We start from the raw sequence: 16,705 nt of genomic DNA, 5'->3' as shown, positions 1-16,705 counted from the left end.
ACCCTCCAGCATACACTATGACAACATGTGATCAACTCACCCTCCAGCATACACTATGACAACATGTGATCAACTCACCCTCCTGCATACACTATGACAACATATGATCAACTCACCCTCCAACATACACTATGACAACATGTGATCAACTCACCCTCCTGCATACACTATGACAACATGTGATCAACTCACCCTCCAGCATACACTATGACAACATGTGATCAACTCACCCTCCAGCATACACTATGACAACATATGATCAACTCACCCTCCAGCATACACTATGACAACATGTGATCAACTCACCCTCCAGCATACACTATGACAACATGTGATCAACTCACCCTCCTGCATACACTATGACAACATGTGATCAACTCACCCTCCAGCATACACTATGACAACATGTGATGTGATCAACTCACCCTCTAGCATACACTATGACAACATGTGATCAACTCACCCTCCAGCATACACTATGACAACATGTGATCAACTCACCCTCCAGCATACACTATGACAACATATGATATGATCAACTCACCCTCCAGCATACACTATGACAACATGTGATCAACTCACCCTCCAACATACACTATGACAACATATGATATGATCAACTCACCCTCTAGCATACACTATGACAACATATGATCAACTCACCCTCCAGCATACACTATGACAACATGTGATCAACTCACCCTCCAGCATACACTATGACAACATGTGATGTGACCAACTCACCATCCAGCATACACTATGACAACATATGATATGATCAACTCACCCTCCAGCATACACTATGACAACATGTGATCAACTCACCCTCCAACATACACTATGACAACATGTGATATGATCAACTCACCCTCCAGCATACACTATGACAACATATGATCAACTCACCCTCCAGCATACACTATGACAACATGTGATCAACTCACCCTCCAACATACACTATGACAACATGTGATCAACTCACCCTCCAGCATACACTATGACAACATATGATATGATCAACTCACCCTCCAGCATACACTATGACAACATGTGATGTGACCAACTCACCATCCAGCATACACTATGACAACATATGATATGATCAACTCACCCTCCAGCATACACTATGACAACATGTGATCAACTCACCCTCCAACATACACTATGACAACATGTGATATGATCAACTCACCCTCCAGCATACACTATGACAACATGTGATCAACTCACCCTCCAACATACACTATGACAACATGTGATCAACTCACCCTCCAGCATACACTATGACAACATGTGATCAACTCACCCTCCAGCATACACTATGACAACATATGATATGATCAACTCACCCTCCAACATACACTATGACAACATATGATCAACTCACCCTCCAACATACACTATGACAACATGTGATCAACTCACCCTCCAGCATACACTATGACAACATATGATTAACTCACCCTCCAGCATACACTATGACAACATATGATCAACTCACCCTCCAACATACACTATGACAACATGTGATGTGATCAACTCACCCTCCAGCATACACTATGACAACATGTGATCAACTCACCCTCCAACATACACTATGACAACATATGATATGATCAACTCACCCTCCAGCATACACTATGACAACATGTGATCAACTCACCCTCCAACATACACTATGACAACATGTGATCAACTCACCCTCCAGCATACACTATGACAACATATGATATGATCAACTCACCCTCCTGCATACACTATGACAACATATGATCAACTCATCCTCTAGCATACACTATGACAACATGTGATCAACTCACCCTCCAACATACACTATGACAACATATGATATGATCAACTCACCCTCCAGCATACACTATGACAACATGTGATCAACTCACCCTCCAACATACACTATGACAACATGTGATCAACTCACCCTCCAGCATACACTATGACAACATATGATATGATCAACTCACCCTCCTGCATACACTATGACAACATATGATCAACTCACCCTCCAGCATACACTATGACATGTTATCAACTCACCCTCCAGCATACACTATGACAACATGTGATCAACTCACCCTCTAGCATACACTATGACAACATGTGATCAACTCACCCTCCAGCATACACTATGACAACATGTGATCAACTCACCCTCTAGCATACACTATGACAACATATGATCAACTCACCCTCCAGTATACACTATGACAACATATGATCAACTCACCCTCCAACATACACTATGACAACATGTGATCAACTCACCCTCCAGCATACACTATGACAACATGTGATCAACTCACCCTCTAGCATACACTATGACAACATGTGATCAACTCACCCTCTAGCATACACTATGACAACATATGATCAACTCACCCCCCTGCATACACTATGACAACATATGATCAACTCACCCTCCAGCATACACTATGACAACATGTGATCAACTCACCCTCCTGCATACACTATGACAACATGTGATCAACTCACCCTCCAACATACACTATGACAACATGTGATGTGACCAACTCACCATCCAGCATACACTATGACAACATATGATATGATCAACTCACCCTCCAGCATACACTATGACAACATGTGATGTGATCAACTCACCCTCCAGCATACACTATGACAACATGTGATCAACTCACCCTCCTGCATACACTATGACAACATGTGATCAACTCACCCTCCTGCATACACTATGACAACATGTGATCAACTCACCCTCCAGCATACACTATGACAACATGTGATGTGACCAACTCACCATCCAGCATACACTATGACAACATATGATATGATCAACTCACCCTCCAGCATACACTATGACAACATGTGATGTGACCAACTCACCATCCAGCATACACTATGACAACATATGATATGATCAACTCACCCTCCAGCATACACTATGACAACATGTGATCAACTCACCCTCCTGCATACACTATGACAACATGTGATCAACTCACCCTCCAGCATACACTATGACAACATGTGATGTGACCAACTCACCATCCAGCATACACTATGACAACATATGATATGATCAACTCACCCTCCAGCATACACTATGACAACATGTGATCAACTCACCCTCCAGCATACACTATGACAACATGTGATGTGACCAACTCACCATCCAGCATACACTATGACAACATATGATATGATCAACTCACCCTCCAGCATACACTATGACAACATGTGATCAACTCACCCTCCAACATACACTATGACAACATGTGATATGATCAACTCACCCTCCAGCATACACTATGACAACATATGATCAACTCACCCTCCAGCATACACTATGACAACATGTGATCAACTCACCCTCCAACATACACTATGACAACATGTGATCAACTCACCCTCCAGCATACACTATGACAACATATGATATGATCAACTCACCCTCCAGCATACACTATGACAACATGTGATGTGACCAACTCACCATCCAGCATACACTATGACAACATATGATATGATCAACTCACCCTCCAGCATACACTATGACAACATGTGATCAACTCACCCTCCAACATACACTATGACAACATGTGATATGATCAACTCACCCTCCAGCATACACTATGACAACATGTGATCAACTCACCCTCCAACATACACTATGACAACATGTGATCAACTCACCCTCCAGCATACACTATGACAACATGTGATCAACTCACCCTCCAGCATACACTATGACAACATATGATATGATCAACTCACCCTCCAACATACACTATGACAACATATGATCAACTCACCCTCCAACATACACTATGACAACATGTGATCAACTCACCCTCCAGCATACACTATGACAACATATGATTAACTCACCCTCCAGCATACACTATGACAACATATGATCAACTCACCCTCCAACATACACTATGACAACATGTGATGTGATCAACTCACCCTCCAGCATACACTATGACAACATGTGATCAACTCACCCTCCAACATACACTATGACAACATATGATATGATCAACTCACCCTCCTGCATACACTATGACAACATATGATCAACTCACCCTCCTGCATACACTATGACAACATGTGATCAACTCACCCTCCAGCATACACTATGACAACATATGATATGATCAACTCACCCTCCAACATACACTATGACAACATATGATCAACTCACCCTCCAGCATACACTATGACAACATGTGATCAACTCACCCTCCAGCATACACTATGACAACATGTGATCAACTCACCCTCCTGCATACACTATGACAACATATGATCAACTCACCCTCCAACATACACTATGACAACATATGATCAACTCACCCTCCAGCATACACTATGATAACATGTGATCAACTCACCCTCCAGCATACACTATGACAACATGTGATCAACTCACCCTCCAGCATACACTATGACAACATGTGATCAACTCACCCTCCTGCATACACTATGACAACATGTGATCAACTCACCCTCCAGCATACACTATGACAACATGTGATCAACTCACCCTCCTGCATACACTATGACAACATATGATCAACTCACCCTCCAACATACACTATGACAACATATGATCAACTCACCCTCCAACATACACTATGACAACATGTGATATGATCAACTCACCCTCCAGCATACACTATGACAACATGTGATCAACTCACCCTCCAGCATACACTATGACAACATGTGATCAACTCACCCTCCAGCATACACTATGACAACATGTGATCAACTCACCCTCCAACATACACTATGACAACATGTGATCAACTCACCCTCCAGCATACACTATGACAACATGTGATCAACTCACCCTCCAGCATACACTATGACAACATATGATATGATCAACTCACCCTCCAACATACACTATGACAACATATGATCAACTCACCCTCCAACATACACTATGACAACATATGATCAACTCACCCTCCAACATACACTATGACAACATGTGATGTGATCAACTCACCCTCCAGCATACACTATGACAACATGTGATCAACTCACCCTCCAACATACACTATGACAACATATGATATGATCAACTCACCCTCCTGCATACACTATGACAACATGTGATCAACTCACCCTCCAGCATACACTATGACAACATATGATATGATCAACTCACCCTCCAACATACACTATGACAACATATGATCAACTCACCCTCCAACATACACTATGACAACATGTGATCAACTCACCCTCCAGCAAACACTATGACAACATGTGATCAACTCACCCTCCTGCATACACTATGACAACATATGATCAACTCACCCTCCTGCATACACTATGACAACATGTGATCAACTCACCCTCCAGCATACACTATGACAACATGTGATCAACTCACCCTCCTGCATACACTATGACAACATGTGATCAACTCACCCTCCAGCATACACTATGACAACATGTGATATGATCAACTCACCCTCCTGCATACACTATGACAACATGTGATCAACTCACCCTCCAACATACACTATGACAACATGTAATCAACTCACCCTCCAACATACACTATGACAACATGTGATCAACTCACCCTCCAGCATACACTATGACAACATATGATATGATCAACTCACCCTCCAACATACACTATGACAACATGTGATCAACTCACCCTCCAGCATACACTATGACAACATATGATCAACTCACCCTCCTGCATACACTATGACAACATGTGATCAACTCACCCTCCAGCATACACTATGACAACATGTGATCAACTCACCCTCCAGCATACACTATGACAACATGTGATCAACTCACCCTCCAGCATACACTATGACAACATGTGATGTGACCAACTCACCATCCAGCATACACTATGACAACATATGATCAACTCACCCTCCAACATACACTATGACAACATGTGATGTGATCAACTCACCCTCCAGCATACACTATGACAACATGTGATCAACTCACCCTCCTGCATACACTATGACAACATGTGATGTGATCAACTCACCCTCCAGCATACACTATGACAACATGTGATCAACTCACCCTCCTGCATACACTATGACAACATGTGATCAACTCACCCTCCAGCATACACTATGACAACATATGATCAACTCACCCTCCAACATACACTATGACAACATGTGATATGATCAACTCACCCTCCAGCATACACTATGACAACATGTGATCAACTCACCCTCCAACATACACTATGACAACATGTGATGTGATCAACTCACCCTCCAGCATACACTATGACAACATGTGATCAACTCACCCTCCTGCATACACTATGACAACATGTGATCAACTCACCCTCCAGCATACACTATGACAACATATGATCAACTCACCCTCCAACATACACTATGACAACATGTGATATGATCAACTCACCCTCCAGCATACACTATGACAACATGTGATCAACTCACCCTCCAGCATACACTATGACAACATGTGATCAACTCACCCTCCTGCATACACTATGACAACATATGATCAACTCACCCTCCAACATACACTATGACAACATGTGATCAACTCACCCTCCTGCATACACTATGACAACATGTGATCAACTCACCCTCCAGCATACACTATGACAACATGTGATCAACTCACCCTCCAGCATACACTATGACAACATATGATCAACTCACCCTCCAGCATACACTATGACAACATGTGATCAACTCACCCTCCAGCATACACTATGACAACATGTGATCAACTCACCCTCCTGCATACACTATGACAACATGTGATCAACTCACCCTCCAGCATACACTATGACAACATATGATCAACTCACCCTCCAACATACACTATGACAACATGTGATATGATCAACTCACCCTCCAGCATACACTATGACAACATGTGATCAACTCACCCTCCAGCATACACTATGACAACATGTGATCAACTCACCCTCCTGCATACACTATGACAACATATGATCAACTCACCCTCCAACATACACTATGACAACATATGATCAACTCACCCTCCAACATACACTATGACAACATGTGATATGATCAACTCACCCTCCAGCATACACTATGACAACATGTGATCAACTCACCCTCCAGCATACACTATGACAACATGTGATCAACTCACCCTCCAGCATACACTATGACAACATGTGATCAACTCACCCTCCTGCATACACTATGACAACATGTGATCAACTCACCCTCCAGCATACACTATGACAACATGTGATCAACTCACCCTCCAACATACACTATGACCACATGTGATCAACTCACCCTCCAGCATACACTATGACAACATGTGATCAACTCACCCTCCAGCATACACTATGACAACATGTGATCAACTCACCCTCCAACATACACTATGACATGTGATCAACTCACCCTCCAGCATACACTATGACAACATATGATCAACTCACCCTCCAACATACACTATGACATGTGATCAACTCACCCTCCAGCATACACTATGACAACATGTGATCAACTCACCCTCCAGCATACACTATGACAACATGTGATCAACTCACCCTCCAGCATACACTATGACAACATATGATCAACTCACCCTCCAGCATACACTATGACAACATGTGATATGATCAACTCACCCTCCAGCATACACTATGACAACATATGATCAACTCACCCTCCAGCATACACTATGACAACATATGATATGATCAACTCACCCTCCAGCATACACTATGACAACATGTGATATGATCAACTCACCCTCCAGCATACACTATGACAACATGTGATCAACTCACCCTCCTGCATACACTATGACAACATATGATCAACTCACCCTCCAGCATACACTATGACAACATGTGATATGATCAACTCACCCTCCAGCATACACTATGACAACATATGATCAACTCACCCTCCAGCATACACTATGACAACATATGATATGATCAACTCACCCTCCAGCATACACTATGACAACATGTGATCAACTCACCCTCCTGCATACACTATGACAACATATGATCAACTCACCCTCCAGCATACACTATGACAACATGTGATATGATCAACTCACCCTCCAGCATACACTATGACAACATGTGATATGACCAACTCACCATCCAGCATACACTATGACAACATATGATCAACTCACCCTCCAGCATACACTATGACAACATATGATGTGATCAACTCACCCTCCTGTGCCCTTAGAAAGGTTCAGAACTTTGTATGCTTCATCTAATGACATGGTGGGGGGTTTTTTCTCAACCTCTTTCTTCCATGCCTCCAGTATATCTTTCAACAAACGAATCTAAAAAGGAAACATTTTATTATCTGCAGTATCAATGATGAAGAAATTAACAAAGTAAGTTTTGGAGGATTTTGTCCAGAGGGTTTACAAAAAATGAAATGCCTGAATAAGTTGAGCAATGTTCCAAATGTAATAAGTGTAATAAGAGCAACTTACAGGATCCTTGATTGGCCAGTCAGGAAAACGTGTTGTGTCACAAAGATGCTTGAGATAGTAAATATTACAGAACAGTTCATTGCTTAGCTGTGGGTAGTTGATGGAGGGAATGGGGCAATACTGATACAGTGCTCTTGTGTTGCTTTGTAGTCGAGGAGAGAAATCTGCAAGGTGAGATGCAATCTTCTCGATCATCATGCGCCTGAAGAAAAAAATGAACAAAACTGAAATACATGGTGACAACAACCATCCATCATGCGCCTGAAGAATAGAATGAACAAAACTGTAATACAACAACCATCTATCATGCGCCTGAAGAATAGAATGAACAAAACTGTAATACAACAACCATCCATCATGCGCCTGAAGAATAGAATGAACAAAACTGTAATACAACAACCATCTATCATGCGCCTGAAGAATAGAATGAACAAAACTGTAATAAAACAACCATCTATCATGCGCCTGAAGAATAGAATGAACAAAACTGTAATACAACAACCATCCATCATGCGCCTGAAGAATAGAATGAACAAAACTGTAATACATGGTGACAACAACCATCCACACTAACAAACATAACCCCCACACCAACCAGAGGCATTACAAGAGAGATGTTGGGAGGGGTAAGGGGGTGGTGATATACCCCACACACTAACAAACATAACCCCCACACCAACCAGAGGCATTAGAAGAGGGATGTTGGGGAGGGGTAAGGGCGTGGTGATATACCCTACACACTAACAAACATAACCCCCACACCAACCAGAGGCATTAGAAGAGGGATGTTGGGGATAGGGTTAGTTCCCTATCAAACCTGATGGTCTACGGGGCAGGTGTAGTAGAGTTCACCTGTTTCTGTGACCTCTGCATATGAAGAGATAGTAGGGTCAGCACTATGCCCAGCCGCCTTTACTTACCCTTATGTGAGTTAGGCAACCCATTAGAGCTGGGTGGACTCAGGGATGTTCTACTGATTTGAACTCGAGACTTTCGGGTTAGCAGTCATGCTCTCTAGCGCTAGGCCACCCCCATCCTGTTGGTGAAGGGGGTGGTGATAAACCATCCACACTAACAAACATAGCCTCCACACAAACCAGAGGTATTAGAAGACTGCTGCTGGGGAGGGGGGAGGGGGGTGATAAACCCCACACACATATCATTTTAGCAAATGGTGAGAGGGGGTGGGGGTTCTGGTTATTGTGAGTTAGGAGATGTTGATGTGGATTAACCCTTACCTCATCTCATTATTCCAGATAGCCTCTGGTGTATCAAACTCTCCAAGGAAAATTTGAGCAAATTTCTCAGCTGAGTAGTTCTCCAGGTAACACACCATGGCCTCAGGTAGGATGGGGCCCAGTACACTGCGGGAGAGGATGTCTGAGGACGTGTTCTAATTCAAAAAGAAAAAACTCATTGAATACACCCAAGACTTCATATCTTTATTGAGAACAAACAATAGGCAATTGGTTTCTGACACACCAACCAATCAACCAAGCACTGACTGACACACCAACCAATCAACCAAGCACTGACTGACACACCAACCAATCAACCACCAACCAATCAACCAAGCACTGACTGACACACCAACCAATCAACCAGCAACCAAGCTAGCAAGCATCAGCTGGCTACTAGCCCTATAAGACTGACCTCCTCTGATCTGAATGCCTGTTTCAGGTGTGTGTACTTGAGAAAGCGAGCCACTGGTAAGACATTGGAGCCTGTGTACATCATGATAAAGAAAAAGACACCTGACAGGTAGAGGCGTGAGATGCCGGGATTATCTTGCATCACCAGGAACAACAAAGTTGCAACCTTCTCCACTAAGACTGGGTCAAAGGTTAGCAACAACTGGGGACAACATCAAAATTTATTATACAGAGATCAAGTTTATTTCTACACTCTCTATCCCTGACTAGGAAATATACTACTCATTAAAAAAAATCTATAATCTTTTATTATAATTAAAAAAATGGATAAAAATGAAAAAAAAAAAACCCAACATATTTCTTTTATAAAAGTGCTGCTTTCAAGAGAATATCATCAGCAGATAATCACCAAAATCCCATTTTTTTGGCACTTTTTGGATACTTTATCCATTTTTTAAATTAAGAAAATAATAACTGATGATGAAAAGAAAATTACAATTTGTTTAAAATACAATTTTTATGACCCTATTAATTTAAAACAGGGGTCTCCAAACTACGGCCTGCATCCGGCCTGCGATGTCCTCATATCCGGTCCGCTGATATCTTTTTGTCCACGGAAAAACCGTTTGTTGGTGATGGCTTAGGAACTTTGCCCAGAAAAATCAAAGACATGCCTGGAAGAAACTGGCCCCCGAACTGAAATTTTACAGTTAATGCGGCCCTCGGACAGAAAAGTTTGGAGACCCCTGATTTAAAATAATCTTTATTTTCCATTCTAGCAGGCTTTCTACGAAAAATGTAATATCCGCCTTCATGTTGTATTTGGAATCATTGGAAAGCTGGATTTCTAAAGTTTTTTAAATTGTATTTTCATCATCTTGGAAATCATCTTGGCTTTACAGCTTACACAGAAATGGTATTTTTTTGGCCCTTTTTTCATTACTTTTTGCTGTTGTTCTCATTTTGCAGTTCTTAAATGATACCCACCATATTTTTGATATTAGTTACACATGTAAAAAAAAAAGAAGTTTTGTGGTAAAAATTATGAAAAATTTAAAGTTTTGTATGCTAAGAGGTGTGCAATTTTTGGGAATTCTGACAAGCAGATCTATTACAAATTTTTGTAAAAATCTTTCAATATATACTGAAATATAATTTATTTTATTTATTCCATTTTTTTTATAATGGTAACCCTAGGTGTGGAGGCCTTTAAAAACATTGGCCTTTTTTTTTTGTTTAATCATAATAACAACATATGAATAAAAAGGAATTGAGTAGTAAAGACAAAGCAGTAACATAGCATTTGGAATGAAGGAATAATAGTACAGTTATATACACAATGAGATAGAATAAGAATATAATAGATGATAAAAGCAGTGTAAATTTGACTGCTATTGGTGTATAAAAAAAATTCTTGGTATTTCAAAGTACTGAAAAATTCAAAATAGCTGATAGTTTTTTGGGTTTCCATGACAACCAAAATTGTTTTCAAACCCCTTTCTACTGGTTAAAACATACTTCCATGTTTTAAAATGGTAAAAGTATTTAAAATTTCAGATCTTACTTTGTAAAAAAATAGAGTAAAAACTGAGCATATGCCCACAGATTCATTCAGACAACAAACAAAAGCCACACTAGATGTGCATCAAATAACCTACCCACTGACACACATGTGTCACATACCAACACACTGACAGACACATGTGTCACATACCTACACACTGACACACATGTGTCACATACCTACCCACTGACACACATGTGTCACATACCAACACACTGACAGACACATGTGTCACATACCAACACACTGACAGACACATGTGTCACATACCAACACACTGACACACATGTGTCACATACCAACACACTGACACACATGTGTCACATACCAACACACTGACAGACACATGTGTCACATACCTACCCACATACTGACACACACATGTGTCACATACCTACCCACTGACACACATGTGTCACATACCTACCCACTGACACACATGTGTCACATACCTACCCACTGACACATGTGTCACATACCTACCCACTGACACACACATGTGTCACATACCTACCCACTGACAGACACATGTGTCACATACCTACCCACTGACACACACATGTGTCACATACCTACCCACACACTGACACACATGTCACATACCTACCCACACACTGACACATGTGTCACATACCTACCCACACACTGACAGACATGTGTCACATACCTACCCACACACTGACACACATGTCACATACCTACCCACACACTGACAGACATGTGTCACATACCTACCCACACATTGACAGACATGTGTCACATACCTACCCACACACTGACACACATGTCACATACCTACCCACACACTGACACACATGTCACATACCTACCCACACACTGACACACACATGTGTCACATACCTACCCACACACTGACACACATGTCACATACCTACCCACACACTGACAGACATGTGTCACATACCTACCCACACACTGACACACATGTCACATACCTACCCACACACTGACAGACATGTGTCACATACCTACCCACACACTGACACACACATGTGTCACATACCTACCCACACACTGACACACACATGTGTCACATACCTACCCACACACTGACAGACATGTGTCACATACCTACCCACACACTGACACACACATGTGTCACATACCTACCCAAACACTGACAGACATGTGTCACATACCTACCCACACACTGACACACATGTCACATACCTACCCACACACTGACAGACATGTGTCACATACCTACCCACACACTGACACACATGTCACATACCTACCCACACACTGACAGACATGTGTCACATACCTACCCACACACTGACAGACATGTGTCACATACCTACCCACACACTGACACACATGTCACATACCTACCCACACACTGACAGACATGTGTCACATACCTACCCACACACTGACAGACATGTGTCACATACCTACCCACACACTGACACACACGTGTGTCACATACCTACCCACACACTGACACACATGTCACATACCTACCCACACACTGACAGACATGTGTCACATACCTACCCACACACTGACACACATGTCACATACCTACCCACACACTGACAGACATGTGTCACATACCTACCCACACACTGACAGACATGTGTCACATACCTACCCACTGACACACACATGTGTCACATACCTACCCACACACTGACACACATGTCACATACCTACCCACACACTGACAGACATGTGTCACATACCTACCCACACACTGACACACATGTCACATACCTACCCACACACTGACAGACATGTGTCACATACCTACCCACACACTGACACACACATGTGTCACATACCTACCCACACACTGACACACACATGTGTCACATACCTACCCACACACTGACAGACATGTGTCACATACCTACCCACACACTGACACACACATGTGTCACATACCCACACACCGACAGACATGTTGTCACATACCTACCCACACACTGACACACACATGTGTCACATACCTACCCACACACTGACACACACATGTGTCACATACCTACCCACACACTGACAGACATGTGTCACATACCTACCCACACACTGACACACACATGTGTCACATACCTACCCAAACACTGACAGACATGTGTCACATACCTACCCACACACTGACACACATGTCACATACCTACCCACACACTGACAGACATGTGTCACATACCTACCCACACACTGACACACATGTCACATACCTACCCACACACTGACAGACATGTGTCACATACCTACCCACACACTGACAGACATGTGTCACATACCTACCCACACACTGACACACATGTCACATACCTACCCACACACTGACAGACATGTGTCACATACCTACCCACACACTGACACACATGTCACATACCTACCCACACACTGACAGACATGTGTCACATACCTACCCACACACTGACAGACATGTGTCACATACCTACCCACACACTGACACACACGTGTGTCACATACCTACCCACACACTGACACACATGTCACATACCTACCCACACACTGACAGACATGTGTCACATACCTACCCACACACTGACACACATGTCACATACCTACCCACACACTGACAGACATGTGTCACATACCTACCCACACACTGACAGACATGTGTCACATACCTACCCACTGACACACACATGTGTCACATACCTACCCACACACTGACACACATGTCACATACCTACCCACACACTGACAGACATGTGTCACATACCTACCCACACACTGACAGACATGTGTCACATACCTACCCACACACTGACACACATGTCACATACCTACCCACACACTGACACACATGTCACATACCTACCCACACACTGACACACACATGTGTCACATACCTACCCAAACACTGACAGACATGTGTCACATACCTACCCACACACTGACAGACATGTTGTCACATACCTACCCACACACTGACACACATGTCACATACCTACCCACACACTGACAGACATGTGTCACATACCTACCCACACACTGACAGACATGTGTCACATACCTACCCACACACTGACACACATGTCACATACCTACCCACACACTGACACACACATGTGTCACATACTTACCCACACAATGTCAGACAATCATCACCCACCTAATGACAGACACACATCAACCACCTAATGACAGACACATGTCACCCACCTAATGACAGACACATGTCACCCACCTAATGACAGACACATGTCAACCACCCATTAAGGACACAGATAGGTTTGTCAGCTTAATAAAAGTTTGTAAAAAAAGCAACTGCTGTGTATGTCCCTTACCTGCACAATGTGAGGCAGACAAGTGGCATCAGATAGGATCCTTTTGATCCTAGGCAAGGGACGAATGATGGCACCATCAGAGTCACTGGTCAAACAAACAAGCCAAGGTACATTCAAAGATTCAACAAGAAGAAACTTCGAAGTCAAGCTAGATTTCAACCTGACTTCTATCTTAGCTGAGTTAGATGGAGAGAGAGAAATCAGGTAGACATAGAGGAAGAGAGAGAGAGAGAGAAATCAGGTACACATAGAGGTAGAGAGAGAGAGAGAGAGAGAGAGAGAGAGAGAGAGAGAGAAATCACATGAGGTCACTGACCGACTAGGGTAGTATTCTGTCATTTTGATGAGCATGTTGAGTACAAGTGTGGCCATGTCAGTTTCATTCATGACAGGCTGACTGCTGGCTAGCAACATCCACTTGAGTTGGGGGACAGACTGCAATGGTTTCCAGCCATCCATTCCTTGAGCCCAGCATCTGGTCTTTGCATGGACAGTTCCTTCTTCATACAAGTTTTTCATCTAAGAAACATAGACCACAACAAACTCATCTCTTCTTCATACAAGTTTTTCATCTAAGAAACATAGACCACAACAAACTTATCTCTTCTTCATACAAGTTTTTCATCTAAGAAACATAGACCACAACAAACTTATCTCTTCTTCATACAAGTTTTTCATCTAAGAAACATAGACCACAACAAACTTATCTCTTCTTCATACAAGTTTTTCATCTAAGAAACATAGACCACAACAAACTTATCTCTTCTTCATACAAGTTTTTCATCTAAGAAACATAGACCACAACAAACTTATCTCTTCTTCATACAAGTTTTTCATCTAAGAAACACAGACCACAACAAAATTATCTCTTCTTCATACACGTTTCTCATCTAAGAAACATAGACCACAACAAACTTATCTCTTCTTCATACAAGTTTTTCATCTAAGAAACATAGACCACAACAAACTCATCTTTTATCTCCCTTTTCATTTATTCATATTTATTTTCTCGTATACGGAGTATAGAGGAAATATTGTAATTGTGCAAAAAAATCTGAATTCAACATTACCCACCTGCTATTACCCTACCATCAATCCACAGTACAATTGCCTCACCCCACCCCCACCCCACCCCCACGGTAGCCATTTCTCCAGCTTGCTGTCACTTTATGATATTTATAACGAGAGTAGCATTTAGTTTTCTGATGTACTTTATGATATTTATAACGAGAGTAGCATTTAGTTTTCTGATGTACTTTATGATATTTATAACGAGAGTAGCATTTAGTTTTCTGATGTACTTTATGATATTTATAACGAGAGTAGCATTTAGTTTTCTGATGTACTTTCTCAGAATTTTCAAATTAAAAAGTTAAACAAATGTTACCCAAAGAAAAAAATAGACTTAAAACAAAAAAACAACATTCACTACTTGAGTGGAGAGAAGAATGTTTTGCTACAATTATTTTTATTTGCACTTTTTAAAGTCATAGTGGCTTATAACATATAGATCTACTGCTTTGTTGCTGCTCATTTATATCCTACAGGAAAAGTGGCTTATAACATATAGATCTACTGCTTTGTTGTTCATTTATATCCTACAGGAAAAGTGGCTTATAACATATAGATCTACTGCTTTGTTGCTCATTTATATCCTACAGGAAAAGCTTGTACTGTTTGAAAGAATAATGTCT

At 41.9% G+C, this 16,705-nt stretch overlaps 1 protein-coding gene across 4 annotated transcripts in view; it reads right to left on the bottom strand.

The window, feature by feature from the left end:
* LOC131957454 (dnaJ homolog subfamily C member 13) overlaps positions 1-16,705 on the bottom strand; it is a 128,725-nt gene that overhangs the window by 69,211 nt on the left and 42,809 nt on the right. For all 4 annotated transcript variants that reach the window (XM_059322277.1, XM_059322279.1, XM_059322278.1 and 1 more), the window contains exons 28-33: positions 15,328-15,530; positions 15,012-15,096; positions 10,156-10,356; positions 9,741-9,895; positions 8,503-8,704; positions 8,231-8,346 (exon numbers count right to left, since the gene is read on the bottom strand). In XM_059322277.1, the coding sequence (XP_059178260.1) occupies positions 8,231-8,346; positions 8,503-8,704; positions 9,741-9,895; positions 10,156-10,356; positions 15,012-15,096; positions 15,328-15,530 (962 nt within the window). The remainder of the gene's footprint in view (positions 1-8,230; positions 8,347-8,502; positions 8,705-9,740; positions 9,896-10,155; positions 10,357-15,011; positions 15,097-15,327; positions 15,531-16,705) is intronic.

The sequence above is a fragment of the Physella acuta genome, unplaced genomic scaffold, assembly GCF_028476545.2.
Source record: "Physella acuta isolate Inbredline_101_S28 unplaced genomic scaffold, ASM2847654v3 ptg001245l, whole genome shotgun sequence".
NCBI classification, from domain to species: Eukaryota; Metazoa; Mollusca; class Gastropoda; family Physidae; genus Physella; species Physella acuta.
The sequence above is the reverse complement of the archived record's forward strand: the minus strand, read 5'-3'. Positions and strand labels throughout refer to the sequence as shown.